This window comes from Salvelinus alpinus, chromosome 20, assembly GCF_045679555.1.
Source record: "Salvelinus alpinus chromosome 20, SLU_Salpinus.1, whole genome shotgun sequence".
In the NCBI taxonomy this organism is placed as follows: Eukaryota; Metazoa; Chordata; class Actinopteri; order Salmoniformes; family Salmonidae; genus Salvelinus; species Salvelinus alpinus.
In genome coordinates this window covers 32333683-32356630 of record NC_092105.1, presented here as the reverse complement: position 1 = coordinate 32356630, position 22948 = coordinate 32333683, and the positions used below count along the sequence as shown (strand labels likewise).

Genomic DNA, 22948 nt, shown 5'->3' with positions numbered 1-22948 from the left:
GTGTTGCACCATAAACAGATTTGGGACCAGACTTTACAAAGCCTGGGGCAAACACAATATAAAAGTTTATACTTTCTTCAAACACCTTTAATTAGAGGAATATAATTTTCTACAATGAAGGAATCATTCATGAGTCTCATTTCCTAAGCATCTCTCCTAAAACCAGAGTCAATCTTTCCAATTTATTTTAGACTTTTTAGTCTGTATAAATATTGCAATAAACTTAACTAAATGGTCTCATTTTACAGACCCAATCAGACTCCGAGAAAATGTGCAGTTAAAATACAATGAGTTTTTACCTAACCTTTGGGAGCAAAATTAACAAACCTAACATCATAAATTCAGTTGGTGAAAGTGCTATACTGTACACCTCATTAAGGGAATACAATTTCCTTCCTCAATTGAAATACCCTTCATGTATCACCTGAATCGAACTCATTGTGGAGCCTAATAAGAAATACGTGGCAGATTAACAATAGAGCAGGTAGGATAATAAAAGTACCTTTATACCTAAAGTAATCCAGATAACCTTGCCTAGGCCTCCTTTAAACACACAGATGCTTTTTTAGAACGTGGAGGAAATATTGACTATATTTTTTAAAAGAGCAATGGAAGAAAGGACATGGTTTCCTTCTGGGGTTTTTTCAGCTGGTGGAAATAAGGATGACAGAAATGACAGTGTGAATGAAAGCACTAGTCAATGAGAGCAACAAAAAAGAAGCATCCACACAATTCAACTATTAAAATAGAATTCAAATTTTTAGGAGGAAACGGTGCGCCTCAATCCCGTTCCAAGTCTCCGCTATTGTGCGGCATTCAAAACGAGCAGGAACTATTTGAATGCAACAGTTCAATATGAGTGGAAAACAAGCGATTCATGAATTCTTTCATCCATCAAAACTATGCTCAACTAGATGGGTCTTTTCTTTCCTCCCTAAAGCTGCAATTTAAAAGCAGAAATCAGCATATTACCATAGCTATTCAAACCATTTGTAATTGTAATAAATATACAATTCTGTGTAGCCTACTTTTGATCTGAGTTTTCTAGAGAAATAATCTCACAACATTATGGGGCATGATCTTGTATCGAAACTCATGCCAAAGTACAGTGCATTCGGGAAAGTATTCAAACCTCGCCTTTTTCCACGTTGTTACATATTGTTACTTGACAGCCTTATTCTAAAATGGATTAAATAAATAAAAAATCCTAAATCTACACACAATACCCCATAATGCCAAAGCAAAAACAGGTTTTTCGAATCTATTGCAAACTTATTACAAATAAAAAACTGAAAAACCTTATTTAAATAAGTATTCAGACCCCTTGCAATGAGACTCTAAATTGAGCTTAGGTGCATCCTGTTTCCATTGATCATCCTTGAGATGTTTCTACAACTTGATTGGAGTCAAACTGTGGTAAATTCAATTGATTGGACATGATTTGGAAAGGCACATACCTGTCACAGTTGACAGTGCATGCCAGAGCAAAAACCAAGCCAGGAGGTCGAAGGAATTGTCCGTAGAGCTCCGAGACAAGATTGTGTCGAGACACAGATCTGGGGAAGGTCTCCAAAAACATCATTCATCATTCTTAAATGGAAGAAGTTTGGCCACCCGGCCAAACTCAGCAATCGGGAGAGAAGGGCTTTGGTCAGGGATGTGACCAAGAACATGATGGTCACTCTGACAGAGCTCCAGAGTTCCTCTGTGAAGATGGGATAACCTTCCAGAAGGACAACCATCTCTGCAGCACTCCACCAATCAGGCCTTTATGGTAAACTGGCCAGACGGAAGTCACTCCTAAGTAAAAGGCACATGGCAGCCCGCTTGGAGTTTGCCAAAGGGCACCTAAAGGACTCTCAGACAATGAGAAACAAGTTTCTCTGGTCTGATGAAACCAAGATTGAACTCTTTGGCCTGAATACCAAGCGTCACGTCTGGAAGAAACCTGGCACAATCCCTACGTTGAAGCTTGGTGGGGGCAGATTCATGCTGTGGGCATGTTTTTCAGCGGCAGGAACTGAGACTAGTCAGGATCGAGGGAAAGATGAACAGAGCAAAATACAGAGAGATCCTTGATGAAAACATGTTCCAGTGAGCTCAGGACCTCAGACTGGGGCGAAGGTTCACCTAACAGGACAACTAACCTAAGCACACGGCCAAGACAACGCAGGAGTAGCTTCGGGACAAGTCTCAATGTCCTTGAGTGGCCCAGCCAGAGCCCGGACTTGAACCCGATCGAACATCTCTGAAAATAGCTGTGCAGTGACACTCCCCATCCAACATGACAGAGCTTGAGAGGATCTGCAGAGAAGAATGGGAGAAACTCCCCAAATACAGGTGTGCCAAGCTTGTGGCGTCATACCCAAGAAGACTCAAGGCTGTAATTGCTGCCAAAGGTGCCTCAACAAAGTGCTGAGTAAAGGGTCTGATTACTTGTGTAAATGTGATATTTCAGTGTTTTATTTTTAATACATTTGCAAACATGTCTAAAACCTGTTTTTGCTTTGTCCTTATGGGGTATTGTGTGTAGATTGATGAGGAGAAAAAACTATTTAATATATTTTGGAATAAGGCTGAATACTTTCCAATTGGTACAAATATATAGCAAAACAAATGAAATATGCCACTTACCACTGTTAGGGCAACAATTAAGAAGTTTAAACCACTGGAACAGTGGTAAACTTGCCTGGTATTGGACACATGTGTACTGTATCTTGTTAAGGTCAATGGGATTATGAACTTTACCAAGTACTAGGACATTTTAGCCAAAGACCTGGTTGCCTCTGCCAGGAACCTGAAACTTGGCCGCAAGTGGATCTTCCAGCAAGACAATAATCCCAAGCACACATCAAAATCCACAAAAAAACGGTTCATAAACAACAAAACCCACATTTTGCAATGGCCAACTCAGTCTCCGGACTTTGAAGAGGGCAGTCCTTAAGTGCAGACCGAAGGATATAAAGGCTCTGTAAAGATTCTGTCTGGAGGAAAGGTCTAAGATCCCAATGTGTTCTCTAATCTCATGAAACATTTTTGAAAAAGGCTGTTAAAAAAGTGCAGTTATCCTCACAAGGGGAGGGGTGCTGGAGAATTGAAAGCAGGGGTGCCAATCATTGACACCTATCTTTTTGAGATTTTTTTGTATTCTAAAATGTATTTCCTGAGCAATTGTATAAAATAATATAATTTTCCTTTTTGTTGCATACAATAACTCAGTATCTTAGTTACTAATTTTATAAAGTATTTTTATGTCATCTTTATCATTGCCAAAAATGTTGGACCTGACTGTATCACTATATACAGCAAGGGTGGGCAATAATTTTGGCTCGAGGGTCACATCGGGATTTCAAAATCCAACAGAGAACGCACAGATCGTTTTTCGACTGGCCAGTAAAAGGGCAGTTATTTGAAAATATATATAGGTCCATTATAATTTCTACACACAACGATTGTTTTACTCAAACCTCCCGGGGTCGGTTTGAATGGACTCGGGCCGTAATTTCCCACCCCTGATACAGTTGAAGTCAGAATTTTACATACACCTTAGCCAAATACATTTAAACTCAGTTATTCACAATTCCTGACATTTAATCCTAGTAAAAATTCCCTGTTTTAGGTCAGTTAGGATCACCACTTTATTTTAAGAATGTGAAATGTCAGAATAATAATAGAGAGAATGATATTTCAGCTTTTATTTATTTCATCACATTCCCAGTGGGTCAGAAGCTTTTTCAGTTCTGCGCACACATTTTCTATAGGTTTGAGGTCAGGGCTTTGTGATGGCCACTCCAATACCTTGACTTTGTTGCCCTTAAGCTTTTTTGCCACAACTTTGGAAGAATGCTTGGGGTCATTGTCCATTTGGAAGACCCATTTGCGACCAAGCTTTAACTTCCTGACTTATGTCTTGAGATGTTGCTTCAATATATCCACATCATTTTCCTCCCTCATGATGCCATCAATTTTGTGAAGTGCACCAGTCCCTCCTGCAGCAAAGCACCCCAACAACATGATGCTGTCACCCCCGTGCTTCACGTCTGGGGTGATGTTCTTCGTCTTGCAAGCCTCCCCCTTTTTCCTCCAAACATAACGATGGTCATTGTGGCCAAACAGTTATATTTCTGTTTCATCAGACCAGAGGAAAGTTCTCCAAAAAGTACAATTTTCGTCCCCATGTGCAGTTGCAAACCGTAGTCTGGCTTTTTATGATGGTTTTGGAGCAGTGGCTTCTTCCTTGCTGAGCGTCCTTTCAGGTTATGTCGATGTAGGACTCGTTTTACTGTGGATATAGATACTTTTGTACCTGTTTCCTCCAGCATCTTCACAAGGCCCTTTGCTGTTGTTCTGCGATTGATTTGCACTTTTCGCACCAAAGTACGTTCATCTCTAGGAGACAGAACGCGTCTCCTTCCTGAGCGGTATGACAGCTGCGTGGTCTCATGGTGTTTATACTTGTGTACTATTGTTTGTACAGATGAACGTGGTACCTTCAGGCGTTTGGAAATTGCCCCGAAGGATGAACCAGACTTGTGGAGGTCTACACAGGTCTTGACTGATTTCTTTTGATTTTCCCATGATGTCAAGCAAAGAGGCACTGAGTTTGAAGGTAGACCTTGAAATACATCCACAGGTACACCTCCAATTGACTCAAATTATGTCAATTAGCCTACCAGAAGCTTCTAAAGCCATGACATCATTTTCTGGAATTTTCCAAGCTGTTTAAAGGCACAGTCAACTTAGTGTATGTAAACTTCTGACCTACTGGAATTGTGATAGAGTGAATTATAAGTGAAATAATCTGTCTGTAAACAATTGTTGGAACAATTACTTGTGTCATGCACAAAGTAGAAGTGCTAACCGACTTGCCAAAATGATAGTTTGTTAACAAGAAATTTGTGGAGTGGTTGAAAAATGAGTTTGAATGACTCCAACCTAAGTGTATGTAAACTTCCGACTTCAACTGTGTATACAGTATGGACCAGGTTGATCATGGGCCACCAGTAACTCTCTGGCCACCTATGTGTAGCTCACCAAACAATTCTGAAAGTACATGAAATGTTCACGTGTTCTACCTCACAAGAATCAGACACTGCAACCTCCCAGCAACAAAATATTGACATTATTTCACTCCTGGTTAGCCAGTATTGGCTTTAAAAGCCAAACCCGTAGCACGCGCTCCAGCAGGTATATTTCACTGGTCACCCCCAAAGCCAATTCCTCCTTTGGCTGCCTTTCCTTCCAGTTCTCTGCTGCCAATGACTGGAACGAACTGCAAAAATCACTGAAGCTGGAGACTCATATCTCCCTCACTAACTTTAAGCACCAGCTGTCAGAGCAGCTCACAGATCACTGCACCTGTACATAACCCATCTGTAAATAGCCCATCCAACTACCTCATCCCCATACTGCATTTATTTATTTATTTATCTATCTATCTTGCTCCTTTGCACCCCACTATCTCTACTTGCACATTCATCTTCTGCACATCTATCACTCCAGTGTTTAATTGCTATATTGTAATTACTTCGCCACCATGGCCTATTTATTGCCTTACCTCCCTTATCTTACCTCATTTGCACACACTGTATATTGACAATTTTTATTTTTCTACTGTATTATTGATTGTATGTTTGTTTATTCCATGTGTAACTCTGTGTTGTTGTATGTGTCGAACTGCTTTACTTTATCTTGGCCAGGTCGCAGTTGTAAATGAGAACTTGTTCTCAACTTGCCTACCTGGTTAAATAAAGGTGAAATACAATAAAAAAAATAACAAGTTCTCTGCCAATTAATTTCCAGCAATATTGCCTATCTGTCTGTGTGGTGCGCGTGTTTGTCTATCACTCCATGTGTAGACAGTTGATGTGATAACTGCCTTGTGGGTTGACAGAAATACTTTCACCAAAACCTTCTCAATTAAATGTTAACTGCAATGTAGGCTTACCTGGCAGACGTACAGTACCAGTCAAAAGTTTGGACACACCTACTCATTCAAAGGTTTTAATTTATTTTTTACTATTTTCTACATTGTAGAATTATAGTGAAGACATCAAAACTATGAAATAACACATATGGAATCATGTAGTAACCAAAAAAAGTGTTAAACATATCAAAATATATTTTATATTTGAGATTCTTCAAAGTAGCCTTCCTTTGCCTTGATGACAACTTTGCACACTCTTGGCATTCTCTCAACCAGCTTCATGAGGTAGTCATCTGAAATAAATTTCAATTAACAGGTGTGCCTTGTTAAAAAAGTTAATTTGTGGAATGTCTTTCCTTCTTAATGCGTTTGAGCCAATCAGTTGTGTGACAAGGTAGTGGTGGTATACAGAAGATTTGGTAAAATACCAAGTCCATATTATGGCAAGAACAGCTCAAATAAGCAAAGAGAAATTACAGTCCATCAATACTTTAAGACAGTAAATGCAGAAAATTTCAAGAACTTTGAAAGTTTCTTCAAGTGCAGTCGCAAAAAACATAAAACGCTATGATGAAACTGGCTCTCATGAGGACCGCCACAGGAAAGGAAGACCCAGAGTTACCTCTGCTGCAGAGGAGAAGTTCATTAGAGTTACCAGCCTCAGAAATTGCAGCCCAAATAAATGCTTCACAGAGTTCAAGTAACAGACACCAATAAGAAGAAGAGACTTGCTTGAGCCAAGAAACATAAGCAATGGACATTAGACCGGTGTAAATCTGTCTTTTGGTCTGATGAGTCCAAATTAGAGATTTTTGGTTCCAACCGCCGTGTCTTTGTGAGACGCAGAGTAGGTGAACGGATGATCTCCGCATGTGTGGTTCCCACCGTGAAGCATGGAGGAGGTGGTGTGATGGTGCTTTGCTGGTGACACTGTCTGTGATTTATTTAGAATTCAAGGCACACTTAACCAGGATGGCTACCACAGCATTCTGCAGCAATACGCCATCCCATCTGGTTTGCGCTTGGTGGGACTGTCATTTGTTTTTCAACAGGACAATGCCCCAACACACCTCCACACCTCCAAGCTGTGTAAGGGCTATTTTACCAAGGAGAGTGATGGAGTGCTGCATCAGATTACATGGCCTCCACAATCACCTGACCTCAACTCAATTGAGATGCTTTGGGATGATTTGGACCGCAGCGTGTAAGAAAAGCAGCCAACAAGTGCTCAGCATATGTGGGAACTCCTTCAAGACTGTTGGAAAATCATTCCAGGTGAAGCTGGTTGAGAGAATGCCAAGAGTGTGCAAAGCTGCAATCAAGGCAAAGGGTGGATACTTTGAAGAATCTAAAATCTAAAATATATTTTGATTTGTTTAACACTTTTTAGGATACTACATGATTCCATATGTGTTATTTCATAGTTGTGATGTCTTCACTATTATTTACAATGTATAAAATAGTTTAAAAAAAATAATTGAATGAGTAGGTGTGTCCAAACTTTTGACTGGTACTGTATATCATGAGGAAGTATACAGTATCATTTGTATCTAATATTTGTTATTTGCAAACTAAGCCATGAAATGTGCAGCAGCAGTACAGAACCATCACTAGACAGGCACATTAGACAGCACATTTCTCACTCATTAGATGCGCAATAAAAAATAAATAATCTACTTTAGTTTTCTAGTTAGTTTTCTTCCAGACACCCACAAGAAATTGTCTTCTGTTGTAATTTAAGCATTTACATGAATATTCATTTTCATTGTTTCACTATAAACAATTGTAATGTTGAGAGTGAAAAACAAAACAAAATCTAAACCCAGGAAAAATACAACTGAGAAAACATAATTTGGGAAAATATCAACAAACAAAAAAAATTGCTGATTTTATAGGCCATCCTTAAGAGTTGTTTATTTACCATTATTTTTACCAAGTATGTTGACAGAAAACGTTCTTGTGTACAGTAATGACCAGTGGAAGAGTTGCAGCCGAGAGGAAAAGAGAAGAATTTGAAAGTTCGAAAATAAATGAGTAGCTCTCATGCTAGAAAAGGTTGGAGACACCTGGTATGGACTATATATCAAGTATATAGCATAGCTCTGGGAGTGAGGGTTGTTACCATCGTCTTAGATGTTGTTCTGGTACAGGGACACTTCGCAGCGCTGCCCCAATCACCATGAAGAAGGCTGACAGTAGAAGAGACACCCGCAGACCTGCAGCACAAGTGGGGAGAGATGTAGCAAGAAAGGGGCGAGGTGTAGAAAGAGGGGAGAGATGGAGAGAGAGTAAAGAGAAGAGGGGAGACAGCGATGGGAGAGGTGGGGTTGAAGTAGGTTAGGGACAAGAGAGAGAAAGATGGGAGGTTATTCTGTATAATTGTTCCAAATGTTACAGTACTACTACACAGTGCATTCGGAAAGTATTCAGACCCCTTTACTTTTTCCACTTTGTTACGGTACAGCCTTATTCTAAAATTGATTCAATTCTTTTTTTTCATCAATTTACACACAATACCCCGTAATGACTAAGTGAAAACAGGTTTTTAGAAATGTTTGCTAATTTATTAAAAATTAAAAACAGAAATACCTTATTTACATAAGTATTCAGACCCTTTGCTATGAGACTTGAAATTGAGCTCAAGTGCATCCTGTTTCCATTGATCATCCTTGAGATCTTTCTACAACTTGATTGGAGTCCACCTGTGGTAAATTCAATTGATTGGACATGATTTGGAAAGGCATGTTTTTCAGCAGGGACTGAGAGATTAGTCTGGATCGAGGGAACTGCACCTGTGTATATAAGGACTCACAGCAAAACCAAGCCAGGAGGTCGAAGGAATTGTCCGTAGTGCTCCGAGACAGGATTGTGCCAAAGCACAGATCTGGTCCCCAACAACACAGTGCCCTCCATCATTCTTAAATGGAAGAAGTTTGGAACCACCAAGACTCTTCCTAGAGCTGGCTGCCCGGCCAAACTGAGCAATCGGGGGAGGGCCTTGGTCAGGGAGGTGACAAAGAACCCAATGGTCACTCTGGCGCTCTGCCAGAGTTCCTCTGTGAAGATGGGAGAACATTCCTGAAGGACAACCATCTCTGCACCACTCCACCAATCAGTCATTTATGTTATACTGGCCAGCAAGAGCCACTCAGTAAAAGGCACATGACAGCCTGCTTGGAGTTTGCCAAAAGGCACCTAAAGAGTCTCAGATGATGAGAAATCATGATGAATCCAATATTGAACTCTTTGGCCTGAATGCCAAGTGTTATTTCTTTTTTTCTCCTTTTTTTACCCCCTTTTTCTCCCCAATTTCGTGGTATCCATTTATGAGACAATGTCTCATCGCTGCAACTCCCTCTCTCGGGAGAGGCGAAGGTCGAGAGCCAATGCGTCCTTCGAAACACAACCCAACCAAGCCGCACTGCTTCTTGACACAACGCACATCCAACCCGGAAGTCAGCCACACCAATGTGTCGGAGGAAACACCGTACACCTAGCGACCTGGTCAGCGTGCACTGCGCCCGGCCCGCCACAGGAGTCACTAGTGCGCGATGAGACAAAGATATCCCTGCCGGCCAAACCCTCCCTAACCCGGACGACGCTGGGCCAATTGTGCGTCGCCCCATGAGCCTCCCGGTCGCGGCCGGCTGCGGCAGAGCCTGGGCTCGAACCCAGAATCTCTGGTGGCACAGCTAGCACTGCGATGCAGTGCCTTAGACCACTGCCCCACCAGGGAGGACCACCAAGTGTCATTTCTGGAGGAAACCTGGCATCATCCCTTCGGTGAAGCATGGTGTTGGCAGCATCATGCTGTGGGCATGTTTTTCAGCAGGGACTGAGAGATTAGGCTGGATCGAGGGAAAGATGAACGGAGCAAAGTACGATCCTTGATGAAAACCTGCTCCAGAGCGCTCAGGACCTCAGACTGGGTGAAGGTTCACCTTCCAACATGACAACAACCCTAAGCACACAGCCAAGACAATGCAGGAGTGGCTTTGGGACAAGTCTCTGAATGTCCTTAAAATGGCCCAGCCAGAACCCGGACTTGACCCCGATCGAAGATCTCTGGACTGGAGAGACCTGAAAATAGCTGTGCAGTGACGCTCCCCATTCAACATGACAGAGCTTGAAAGGATCTGCAGAGAAGAATGGGAGAAACTCCCCAAATACAGGTGTGCCAAGCTTGTGGTGTCTTACCCAAGAAGACTCAAGGCTGTAATCGCTGCCAAAGGTGCTTCAACAAAGTACTGAGTAAAGTTTCTGAATATTTATGTAAATATTTATGTTTTTCATTTTTAATCTACTAGCAAAAATGTCCCAAAAAACAGTTTTTGCTTTGTCATTATGGGGTATTGTGTGTAGAATGAGGGAAAAAAACTATTTAATCAATTTTAGAATAAGGCTGTATCAAAACGTGGAAAAAGTCAAGGGGTCTGAATAATTTCCGAATGCACTGTATATACAAAAGTATGTGGACGCCCCTTCAAATTAGTGGACTCTGCTATTTCAGCCACACCCGTTGCTGACAGGTGTATAAAATCGAGCATTTTCATAGACAAACATTGCCAGTAGAATGGCCTTCCTGAATAGCTCAGTGACTTTCAACATGGCACCATCATAGGATGCCACCTTCCCAACAAGTCAGTTCGTCAAATTTCTGCCCTGCTAGAGCTGCCCCAGTCAACTGCAAGTGCTGTTATTGTGAAGTGGAAACATCTAGGAGCAACAACGGCTCAGCCGCGAAGTGGTAGGCCACACAAGCTCACAGAACGGGACCGTCAAGTGCTTAAGCGTGTAAAAATTGTCTGTCCACGGTTGCAACACTCACTACTGTGTTCCAAACTGCCTCTGGAAGCAACGTTAGGACAAGAACTGTCATCGGGAGCTTCATTAAATTAATTTCCATGGCCGAGCAGCCGCACACATGCCTATGATCACCGTGCGCAATGCCAAGCGTCGGCTGGAGTGGCCATTGGACTCTGGAGCAGTGGAAACGCATTCTCTGGAGTGATGAGTCACACTTCACCATCTGTTAGTCCGACGGACGAATTTGGGTTTGGCGAATGCCAGGAGAATGCTACCTGCCCGAATGCATAGTGTCAACTGTAAAGTTTGGTGGAGGAGGAATAATGGTATGGGGCTGTTTTTCATGGTTCGAGCTAAGCCCGTAAGTTCCAATGAAGGCAAATCTTAATGCTACATCATACAATGACATTCTAGACGATTCTGTGCTTCCAACTTTGCGGCAACAGTTTGAGGAAGGCCCTTTCCTGTTTCAGGACGATAATGCCCCCGTGCAAAGGGAGGTCCATACAGAAATGGTTTGTCATAATCGGTGTGGAAGAACTTGACTGGCCTGTACAGAGCCCTGACTGCAACCCCATCGATCACCTTTGGGATGAATTGGAACTCTGACTGCGAGCCAGGCCTAATCGCCCAACATCAGTGCCTGACCTCACTAATGCTCTTGTGGCTGAATGGAAGCAAGTCACCGCAGCAATGTTCCAACAAGCCTTCCCAGAAGAGTGGAGGCTGTTATAGCAGCAAAGGGAGACCAAGTCCCCCTAATGCCCATGATTTTGGAATGAGAGATGTTCGACGAGCAGGTGTCCACATACCTTTGGTCACGTAGTGTATTTTGTATAATTGTTGAGATCATTCTAAACATTATCCCAAATATGAATCACTAGTCCCCAGTCAACTCCCCCCAAACCACAACATCCCAGTTCTCTTCCTCATATACACACCCAGAGAAATACAGCTTCCTTTCTGACTTAAGTCTACATTTTCAGTTTCCACCACATGACCATCATTTAAGAGAACTTCTGTTCCCCTACAGTCATAATCTGTTCCCAAATTTCCTCTTGGTAGTGATGAGTGAGTCACTAGCTGAGAATGTACACAATTGGTGACAAATTGAGAGTAGAAACAGGCCTAATCCTATCATCAGATAAACTAAATCTGATTTTGATCACTGCCTAGTTAAATAAAGGTTTAATAAACACAAATAAAATAAAGAAATGTTGGGGAAACCTAAATTCTGTATCTCTGAATGTTTCTGCGGGTTCCCTTTAGGAACTCTGTTCCTGTCTGTCAGATCTCCATGTACTAAAGATGGCACAACTAAACAATGGCAGATGCTGGTATGTGGATCCTGTGTACAAAATATATTTCATTCTAATCTCTACGAGACAGTCATTGGAGCTGCATTTCATCAGGGTTGGCCTACATACTACAGTAGCAAAACATCTGAAGCTTCAAACTTTGATATAAGAGTGTACTGGGTGGAAATAGGAGAAGTGTGACTTATGCCTGATTATAACTCGATTACAAAATCATCTCCTTCATTTGAGAGTCAGGCAAACCATCTTTGGAAAAACAGCAACATGGAACTAACAACCCCTGCCTGTATTTCAGAGAGTCTCTGAAAATCAATGTCTGATTTTAGTGCTTTAAAATGTTGAAATCAGATGGACCGCTGCACAGCTCTAACACAAACTGACACGGAGTGATCTCCGTTCATGTATTTCTCCAACTCTAGAAACCCCTGACTCAGAGGGGAAACTTTACAAACACTTTCCTCTTTAGGGCCATATTTAACAGTCAGGTTTGGGATACTGCAGCCATGATATCACTGACATTCTAAATGTTGTATTACACTGCATGACCTGTTTTGATTATGTTTTGATTATGGAACACCCATAGCACCGTCATCATTTTGTTTTAGAGAGACAGTCATGTCCCTAGATGACTAACTAACCACATGACAAACTTATGAAAAATGCCCTTTGCTTTTAATATGCTTTATATGTTATTTGCTTTTATGTTTCCTGGGGGATAAATGAACAGTGTGTTCTGGGTGATAGATGGGTGTTAGCTAACGGTGTCAATCAAGTGATGTGGAGGAACTGGTTTGGTTTGGTGGTTAGCTAGCCTGTATGGGAGCACTTGTCGAAACACTTATACATGGCTCCTTTTAAGTGTTACTTGAACTGCCTGTAAATTACACTTGACTGGACTGTGTTGTTTGAGAGATTGGTGAAAGAGATTTCAGAGACTACACATAAGTGGGTCCTAGCAAAAACTCCACAGAGGCAGTAAGTCAGTCACCATTTCTTACAGGAACATGTTATTCTATGGAGGCTGGATTGTAATGGTTACTAAAAAGACTTGGTGAAGAGAACATACTGAAGACAGAAACATTATGTTATTTATGGCCGTGTTATGGCCGTGTGGTGCAAAGACAACAACCTCTCCCTCAACGTGATCAAGTCAAGGGAGATGATTGTGGACTACAGGAAAAAGAGGTCTGAGCACACCCCCATTCCCATCAACGGGGCTGCAGTGGAGCAGGTTGAGAGCTTCAAGTTCCTTGATGTCCACATCACCAACAAACTAACATGGTCCAAGCACACAAGGCAGTCGTGAAGAGGGTACGACAAAACCTATTCCCTTTCAGGAGACTGAAAAGATTTGGCATTGGTCCTAAGATCCTCAAAAGGTTCTACAGCTGCACCATCCTGACTGGTTGCATCACTGCCTGGTACGGCAACTGCTCGGCCTCCGACCGCAAGGCACTACAGAGAGTAGTGGGAATGGCCCAGTACATCACTGGGGCCAAGCTTCCTGTCATCCAGGACCTCTATACCAGGCGGTGTCAGAGGAAGGCCCTAAAAATTGTCAAAGACCCCAGCCACCATAGGCATAGACTGTTCTCTCTGCTACCGCACGGTAAGCGGTACCGGAGCGCCAAGTCTAGGTCCAAGAGGCTTCTAAACAGCTTCTACCACCAAGACATAAGACTCCTGAACATCTAACCAAATGGCTACCCAGACTATTTGCATTGCCCACCTCCCCTCTTTTACACCGCTGCTCCTCTCTGTTGTCATCATCTATGCATAGTACATGTACATATTACCTCAACTAACCGGTGCCCCCACACATCGACTCTGTACCGGTACCCCCCTGTTTATAGTCTCGCTATTGTGATTTTACTGCTGCTCTTTAATTACTTGTTACTTTTATTTCTTATCCGTATTTTTTTAAACTGCATTGTTGGTTAGGGGCTCATAAGTAAGCATTTCACTGTAAGATCTACACCTGCTGTTTTCGGTGCATGTGACTAATACAATTTGATTTGAACAACAACATTGAAACTAGGTCAGTCTGAGGGAAAATGTTTAAATGTTTCTTTGTTTCCTTTCTTGTGGTTGATTTGGTTTGGAGGGTGGGGGGTAGCTTAGCTGATCAACTTTGATCTATGATTTCTCAGAAATATCTTATCTTGAAAGTTTTATAGGATTTATGTGTCAACAATTCACAACTTCATGCACTGCAATAAAACTATATAATTTTGAAATGGAGCCACATTTTTTTTTTTTTTTAAATGACATAAAGGAAAGTACATTGTGTTCCAGTACAGTATTGTCAACTGCCATTTAGAACAAAACAACTCACCCTTTTTGTCCATTAGCCATATAAATAGCAGCCAAGGCGCGAATCCCACTGGCCCCCAAAGAACAAGCACGGCGATGTCAGATTTGGTGAAATCGTACGCATGCATGGCAGAGTTCTGAATTGGGCCCCAGGTGTTCCATACTATCCCTTGCATGAACGCCAACGAGGAAAACAGAGTCAGAACCAGCCATCTTCTCCCGTAGACTTGGCTGTAAACTGGCTGAATGCTTGTCTCGCGGTCAGGAGGAACAAGAGGTTCCCTTTCACCCTCTGTGCTCGATGCAGCACCCATCGCATTTGATACAATGTAGCGTTCGTTCAGCAGCGATTTAGTCCGCGCGCTATGTCCAATATTCGATTATACAATGGCAACAAATGTACCGGTATCTAACTTCAATATCAGTTGCCCAGAGAAACAACAACAATCGATGTCATTGCTACTTCACTGCGCATGCCTGCACGTTCACGGAAATGGTCACAATTTTGAAACCGAAACCTGGGATGTATAGTAGGCATTACTATTAGTTGGATTCCGTTGAAAAACGTTTCGTCTGTTGCAAAACGTTTTGCAACGACAAATTAATGTAGGTCCCGCCCCGTTTAGCTCCTTTAGCTAGTGTTTTTTTTCCTTTTGGTTCCTAAAGTAAACGGTAAACGATATCCGTTGCAAAACATTTTGCAATAGATTAAACATTTTCCAGCGGAATCCGACTAAATTAAATCAAATTTGATTTGTCACATAGACATGATTAGCATATGTTATTGAGGGTGTAGCGAAATGCCTGTGCTTCTAGCTCCGACAGTGCAGTAATATCTAGCAAGTAATATTTAACAAATTACACGACATATACCCAATATACACAAATCTAAGTAGAAATGAATTAAGACTATATACATATGAACGAGCGATGTCAGAGCGGAACGGACTAAGATACAGTAGAATAGTATAGAATACAGTAATACATATGAGATGAGTAATGCAAGATATGTAAACATTATTAAGTGAATGAGATACCGTAGAATAGTATAGAAAACAGTATATGCATATGAGATGAGTAATGCCAGATATTTAAACATTAAGTGACTAAGATACCGTAGAATAGTATAGAATACAGTATATACATATGAGATGAGTAATGCCAGATATGTAAACATTATTAAAGTGACTAGTGTTCCATTCCTTAAAGTGGCCAGTGATTTGTAGTCTATGCCTATAGGCAGCAGCCTCTAATGTGCTAGTGATGGCTGTTTAACAGTCTGATGGCCTTGAGATAGAAGCAGTTTTTCAGTCTCTCGGCCCCAGCTTTGATGTACCTGTACTGACCTCGCCTTCTGGATGATAGCGGGGTGAACAGGCAGTGACTCGGGTAGTTTATGTCCTTGATGATCTTTTTGGCCTTCCTGTGACATCAGGTGCTGTAGGTGTCCTGGAGGGCGTATTTTGCCCCCGGTAATGCGTTGGGCGGACCGCACCACCCTCTGGAGAGCCTTGCCGTTGCGGGCGGTGGAGTTGCCGTACCAGGCCGTGATACAGCCTGACAGGATGCTTTCAATTGTGTATCTGTAAAAGTTTGTGAGGGTTTAAGGTGACAAGCCAAAAAAATGTAGCCTCCTGAAGTTGAAGAGGCTCTGTTGCGCCTTCTTCACCACACTGTCTGTGTGGGTTGTCCTTTTCAGTTTGTCAGTGATGTGTATACCAAGGAACTTGAAACTTTCCACCTTCTCCACTGCGGTCCCGTCGATGTAGATAGGGGGGGTGCACCCTCTGCTGTTTCCTGAAGTCCACGATCCTTGCCATGGTTAAATGTGGTGGTTCACGCTTTCAGTTTCGCGCGAATGCTACCATCTATCCATGGTTTCTGGTTAGGGTAGGTTTTAATAGTCCCTGTATGTACTGCATCTCCTATACACTTCCTTATAAACTCAGTCACCGTATCCATGTATGCATCTAGATTATTTTCGCAAGCTACCCGGAACATATCTCAGTCCACGTGATCAAAACAATCCTGAAGCGTGGATTCCGATTGGTCAGACCAGCGTTGAATAGTTCGAAGCACGGGTACTTCCTGTTTGAGTTTCTGCCTATATCTTAACACGTCGAGATACTGATTGTTTAGGCTGATATCAGTGGTTGGAACCAAAATGATTTTCCAATCGTTTCTTTCTGAACAGAACAATTCATTTTTTTTCGTTCTGTTCTACTGTTCCGACCAGCAAAATAAAGTTCTGAACTGGTTCGAACCAAAATAATTATGGTTTATATTGTTCCTTTCTTAACCCTCTGAAATCTTTTATTTTATTTGAATTTTTTTACATTTAGCTCAAAATTCAATTACTTCACGAATGGATACAGAAGCTTGCTATGGCGCAGGAAAGCTATGCATTGGACATACAGGTGTAGTGTAGGGTGCGACATGTGCCTGAAATTTTGTGGGTGAGGAGAGCGTGCTGGGCATCTTGCTGTTATGACATGCATTATCTGAATTAGCTAGGCCCACAGAATTATACCTACGGAGGAGCGGCTTCTATGAAGGAACTTTGAATGTCTTTGAACTTCAGAGAGTTGGCTTAACTAATGTTGGACCAGAGCTAGCCCTTGATTATGACTCTCAGTTCCATTACATTGCACATACTGCCGCCTAGAGCTTGAGAGCTAGACCAGAGCTAGCTAACAAGCTTGTGTGTGCAGAGTGGCCCCAGAATTAAGATAAAATAACACGTCTTACCTTTTTGTAGTTTAAATATCCAATGTGAAATGTGATAACTATAGTATCCTTAACTAGCATTGAAAAAGTTAATTCATTGTTCTCTAATTAAAATTATAATATCTGAATCACGCCTGTAATGTGCATGCTTCTGAGAGGGTAGCCTACACACACACTGGCAAAGATTTTCAGCTGGCAGGCAGGCAGACACTGGAATAAGTTCCTGAATGACAGTCAGGGCTTCGCATAGGCGCTTTGTGTACAATAACATAACCGTTTCCCATGCTTTTAAAAGAACGGTTCTGTTCCAGAAGAGTATAGATCACTTTCGTTCTCAGTTCTGGTTCTGTTCCTCAAAAAATGTAATTATTTTCTGGTTTTCTGCTCTGTTCCCTAAACCAGTTTCAACCCCTCATACATATAGGATATGTTTCTTCATTTCTAGCATTATGTGGCGATTTCCATCTATCCATGTTGCAGAGATCAGCACAGCAGCGCCGTCGTCAAATGTGTGGCGAGCTGGCATATGCCCCAACAATTTTGATTTGGTTTAACAAAACATATTGACACAAAAGCGTTGAAAATAGGGACAAAGTACTATTGTTTAGACTGATTTGCCTCATGATTTGTCAACTCGTGCACAATTAATCTGTGCGTTGCTGCTCCTTTTGCAGGCCTTAAAGAGTTGCCAATCGCCATAAATGCAGTACGTTCTTCATATTGGACGCCGGCTGAGTTTGTAAACTCAGTCCAAGGGCCTTCAAGGCCTGTGGGCTGCCAGTTGCCCATCCATGATCTAGCTAATTAGATGGGTATGTCAGTCTGTAAAGCCTTGTTCACACTGCAGGCCTTAATGCTCAAATCAGTTTTGTTTTTCAAATCCATTTGGGAATATTCACTGCCCAAACAGCAAGTTAAAAGTGACCAAATCATAAATGTGTGTGTTCAGACAGCAGTCATTTGCTGGCATTGCTACGCCTTTATTTAACTAGGCAAGTCAGTTAAGATCAACTTCTTATTTACAATGACAGCCTACCAAAAGGAAAAAGGCCTCCTGTGTGGACGGGGCTGGGATAAAAATTAATTAAATAACAATATAGGACAAAAAACACATCACAAAGGCTGATTGGTGTATAGGCTGATTGGTGGTGGGGCTCGTGCTTCCTATCACTCAGAAGTTACGTAGCCCGCTAAAGTGACAACAATGCCTGTCATGGATGTTTCCCAGTTGCTTCAATCATAGTAAAGGAACAGTTTCAAAACTAGGCTAGCCACAGAAGTCAATTAGCTAGCTAGGTAACTATTTAGCTCTATAGCACATTCACTAATTTGTATGTAAACAATTAACAAGCTAGTTGGCTACCACATGTTCTTGTTAAATTGTTAACAAAGTAGCTAGCAAGCAATAAGATATGCCAAATAACAGTCTAAAAACCACTTAAGAGCAAATAAATCAGATTTGATCATTCAGACACACATTGCATGGCCAGGAATAAGATTTGTATGTGGCTTGAAATATTCGATTCCATGTGTTTTTGGCTGTTCAGACTACAGGAAAAATAACAGATTCGAGTTGGATATGCAAAAAAAATAAGAATTTGATTTGAGTCACTTCAAACTGTGTGGGAGTTAATGTTACATATAGGGACAGATGTAATACTATAGAGCATAAATGTGTTCATCAGACCACAGGAGGAGAAGATGACACTTGGTGCATCTGCTAGCTCTGATGAGGGAAGTACAAAGGCCAAAGACATAGGCCCATAGGACAGCTGGACATACCAAAGTCAGAGGGACACACAAAGGAGGGTGCCAGCCAACTGACCAACAGATGGAGTATAGGCATAATAAATATATTATTTTAGGACATGAAAGGGTCCCGCCACCATTATAACCTAACCGAAAGCAGATGTGGGCGTTAACAAGCAAGCTCTGAGATGAAAAGAAAATAATGGAGAAAGATCAAGGGAAGATATTTTCATATAGAGGGAGGGGACTCTATACGTTATGCAAAGACAGAGTCCTATAAAGGCAGGACTCTGTAATATGAGAATTTAGTCTCTTTCCATGGAGGGGCTCGGCTCTGTTACGTTTGTGATAGGGTCCTTCCATGGAAGGGCTCATTTTTGCTACTTTGTATTAAAGTCTATATTGAATTCACAAGTTCTTGTAAGAGTGTTATATTTCTGAGACGATTTTCCACCACAACTGCCAAAGTGCTTCATCAAATGCCAAACCAGATTTCCATTAGTTTGCATCTCAATAAGGTCGGTCGTTATGCACAATCTTGTTGATGGTTGGAATTACGCACTATAATGCCAGTCAGAAACACGTTAAAGTCTTGTGTAGAAACAACGTTTTATTTATAATTGGAAACAATCCAAAAGTAGCTGAGCTAAAAAGTATAAAGACATTTTTGTCTTTATGTGAAATAAAACAAACAACATTTACCAAATAGAGTAAACTCTGAAATAGGCTATATAATGCAGATATATTTTTTATTTAACCAAGCAAGTCAGTTAAGAACAAATTCTTATTTACAATGACGGCCTACCCGCCCAACCCTAACGACGCTTGGCCAATTGTGCGCTGCCCTATGGGACTCCCAATCACGGCTGGTTGTGATACAGCCTAGAATCGAACCAGGGTCTGTAGTGACACCTCTAGCACTGAGATGCAGTGCCTTAGACCGCTGCACCACTCGGGAGCCCATACATAGGCCTACACCAATCACCCATCCCCATCCGACTCTCTTATCCCTTCCCAGTCCTTGCAGGTATCTAGCAGAGTAGAATGGACCCCTCTTTTACTGTGACACAATGTAAAATATATTGATAATTGTGCAGATTTTACATAATTCTTGCCCTAATTATTAATTTACAAATTATACAGGACAGGACTCTTATTCTGAAGGATTCCAAAAATCCATGACCCAGAAGTACTTAATTATTATTGCCTGCTTCACAGCGGAACAAAAGACACTTGAGCTTTATTTAATTCCTCTCTGATTTGTTCGTGCATGTGTAACGCAAGTTGAGACCCAAATGATTGTTGTTCAGGCAAAACTACCTACTCTAGGTTTCTCTTCGTGAATAAAAAATGTACAGTTGTGTCCTTATTATTTTACTGTCAATAGTCTTCTATGCAGTTGTCAGCACGATTGAGGTGTGTTTGTTTGACTGTCTGTTTCTGTGATTGCCTATTAGATCATTTGATCTGATGATGCAGATGACAAACAATCAAAACTTACATCATGATGCCTTTCATTAATACTCTACAGATGCACACACTATATATGCAGGTGTTTCCAATTTAAAAAAAAAAATTGTCACATGCGCTAAATACAACCTTACCATGAAATGCTTACTTACAAGCCCTTAACAAATAATGCAGTTCAAGAAATAGAGTTAATAAAATATTTACTAAATAAACTAAAGTTTAAAAAAAGTAACACAAGAAAATTACATTACAATAACGAGGCTATATACAGGGTGTACCAGTACCGAGTCAATGTGCGGGGGTACAGGTTAGTCAAGGTCATTTGTAAGGTGACTATGCATAGATAATAAACAGCGAGTAGCAGCAGTGTAAAAAAAGAGGGGGAGGGTCAATGTAAATAGTCCAGGTGGCCATTTGATTAGTTGTTCAGCAGACTTATGGCTTGGGTGTAGAAGCTGTTAAGGGGCCTTTTGGTCCTAGACTTGGCGCTCCGGTAGCAGAGAGAACAGTCTATGACTTGGGTGACTGGAGTTTTGAAAATGTTTTGGACCTTCCTCTGAGACTGCCTAGTATAGAGGTCCTGGAAGTCAGGAAGCTTGGCCCCGGTGACGTACTGGGCCGTACACTCTACCCTCTGAAGCGCCTTACGGTCGGAAGTCGAGCAATTGCCATACCAGGCGGTGATGCAACCGGTCAGAATGCTCTCGAAAGTGCAGCTGTAGAACTTTTTGAGGATCTGGTGACCCATGCCATATTTTTCAAGTCTCCTGAGGGGGAAAAGGTGTTGTTGTGCCCTCTTCACAACTGTATTGGTGTGTTAGGACCATGATAGTCTGTTGGTGATGTGGACACCAAGGAACTTGAAACTCTCGACCCGCTCCACTTCAGCCCCGTCGATGTTAATGGGGGCCTGTTCGGCCCTCCTTTTCCTATAGTCCATGATCAGATCCATTGTTTTGCTCACATTGAGGGAGAGGTTGTTGTACTGGCACCATACTACAAGTTCTCTGACCTACTCCCTACAGGCTGCCTCATCGTTGTCGGTGATCAGGCCTACCACTGTTGTGTTGTCAGCAAACTTAATGATGGTGTAGGAGTTGTGCTTGGCCACACAGTTGTGGGTGAACAGGGAGTACAGGAGGGGACTAATCACACACCCCTGAGGGGCCCCAGTGTTGAGGATCAGCGTGGCAGATATGTTGTTGCCTAGCCTTACCACCTGGGGACAGCCCGTCAGGAAGTCCAGTATCCAGTTGCAGAGGGAGGTGTTTAATCCCAGGGTCCTTAGCTTAGTGATGAACTTTGTGGGCACTATGGTGTTGAACGATGAGCTGTAGTCAATGAACAGCATTCTCACATAGGTGTTCCTTTTGTCCAGGTGGGAAAGGGCAGTGTGGAGTGCAATTGAGATTGCTTCATCTGTGGATTTGTTGGGGCGGTATGCTTTATTTTACTCTTATTATTATCTGTCCTGATGCCTAGTCACTATACCCTACCTTCATGTTCATAGCTACATCAAATACCTCGTACCTCTGCACACTGATCTGGTACTGGTACTCCGAGTATATGCATGTAGTTTTGTCATGAACCCGACGTCAGTTCAATTATTAGAATTTAATTCAATAAAACATTTTCTGTAAGCTCGATATGCAGTTTCTGTAGAGACAAATCAGATCAAGCCTGAACTGTGTGATGTAGTAAGGAGTTGTAGTTTCCAACAGACCAATATTCTACATAGTTTAGCACAGGAAGCTTTGTAATTAACTACAATAACCACAATCCATGCCTGGTGTCAGAGTATTTCGTATTATTCTGAATGTAAATCCAAGACACTCCTTTTAGTATGATATGCTACATTTCGTATGGTATGTATTATTGGATGTCATCACCCATTTTGTATATGATATGTTACGAATTACACTTTGTATTATGTTACACATTTTCACAATAGCTCTGCTCTGCTAAGTGAAAGAAGTATGAAATTCTAACTAGAGTGTGCAAAGCTGTCATCAAGGCAAAGGGTGGCTACTTTGAAGAATATAAAATCCAAAATATATTTTGATTCGTTTAACACTTCTTTGGTTACTACATGATTCCATATGCGTTATTTCATAGTTGTGATGTGTTCACTATTATTCTACAATGTAGAAAATAATAAAAATAAAGAAAAACCTTTGAATTAGTATGTGTGTCCAAACTTTTGACTGGTACTGTATACTGAACCTCCCGCCCCCAACTACTGTCAACAAATCATGTCAATGTGGAGCTATACGAAGTCCTCCGCATTGGTACAAAGTGTGGGTTGGTGCACAGGAATGCGGTACAGAGCTGATCTCTGCAGAGGCCATTAGGGTAGACTAGTTGAACATGCATACATGTACATAGGCACATAGATTATATTTAAGAACAATATCTAGCATAATAGAAGGAAATATGGCATTACCCTCAACCTTTGCACAGTGACCAGACCATACAAATGTACCTACAGTAGGTAGGTAGGCAGACAGCATTTGGGTACAGCCAAGACAAACAAGCATGCTGTGGAATGTTGTCCCAGTCCTCTTTAATGACTGTGCAAAGTTTCTGGATATTATCAGGAACTGGAATATGCCGTCGTACATGTCGAACCAGAGCATCCCAA

At 41.7% G+C, this 22948-nt stretch overlaps 1 protein-coding gene across 1 annotated transcript in view; it reads right to left on the bottom strand.

Annotated features, from left to right (window-relative positions):
* LOC139546673 (solute carrier family 49 member 4-like) overlaps positions 1 to 14858 on the bottom strand; it is a 39836-nt gene extending 24978 nt beyond the window's left edge. Inside the window, exons 1-2 of the mRNA XM_071355323.1 lie at positions 14384 to 14858; positions 8049 to 8142 (exon numbers count right to left, since the gene is read on the bottom strand). Of these exons, the coding sequence (XP_071211424.1) occupies positions 8049 to 8142; positions 14384 to 14675 (386 nt within the window). The 5' untranslated portion in view covers positions 14676 to 14858. The remainder of the gene's footprint in view (positions 1 to 8048; positions 8143 to 14383) is intronic.
* Positions 14859 to 22948: the final 8090 nt, after the last annotated feature.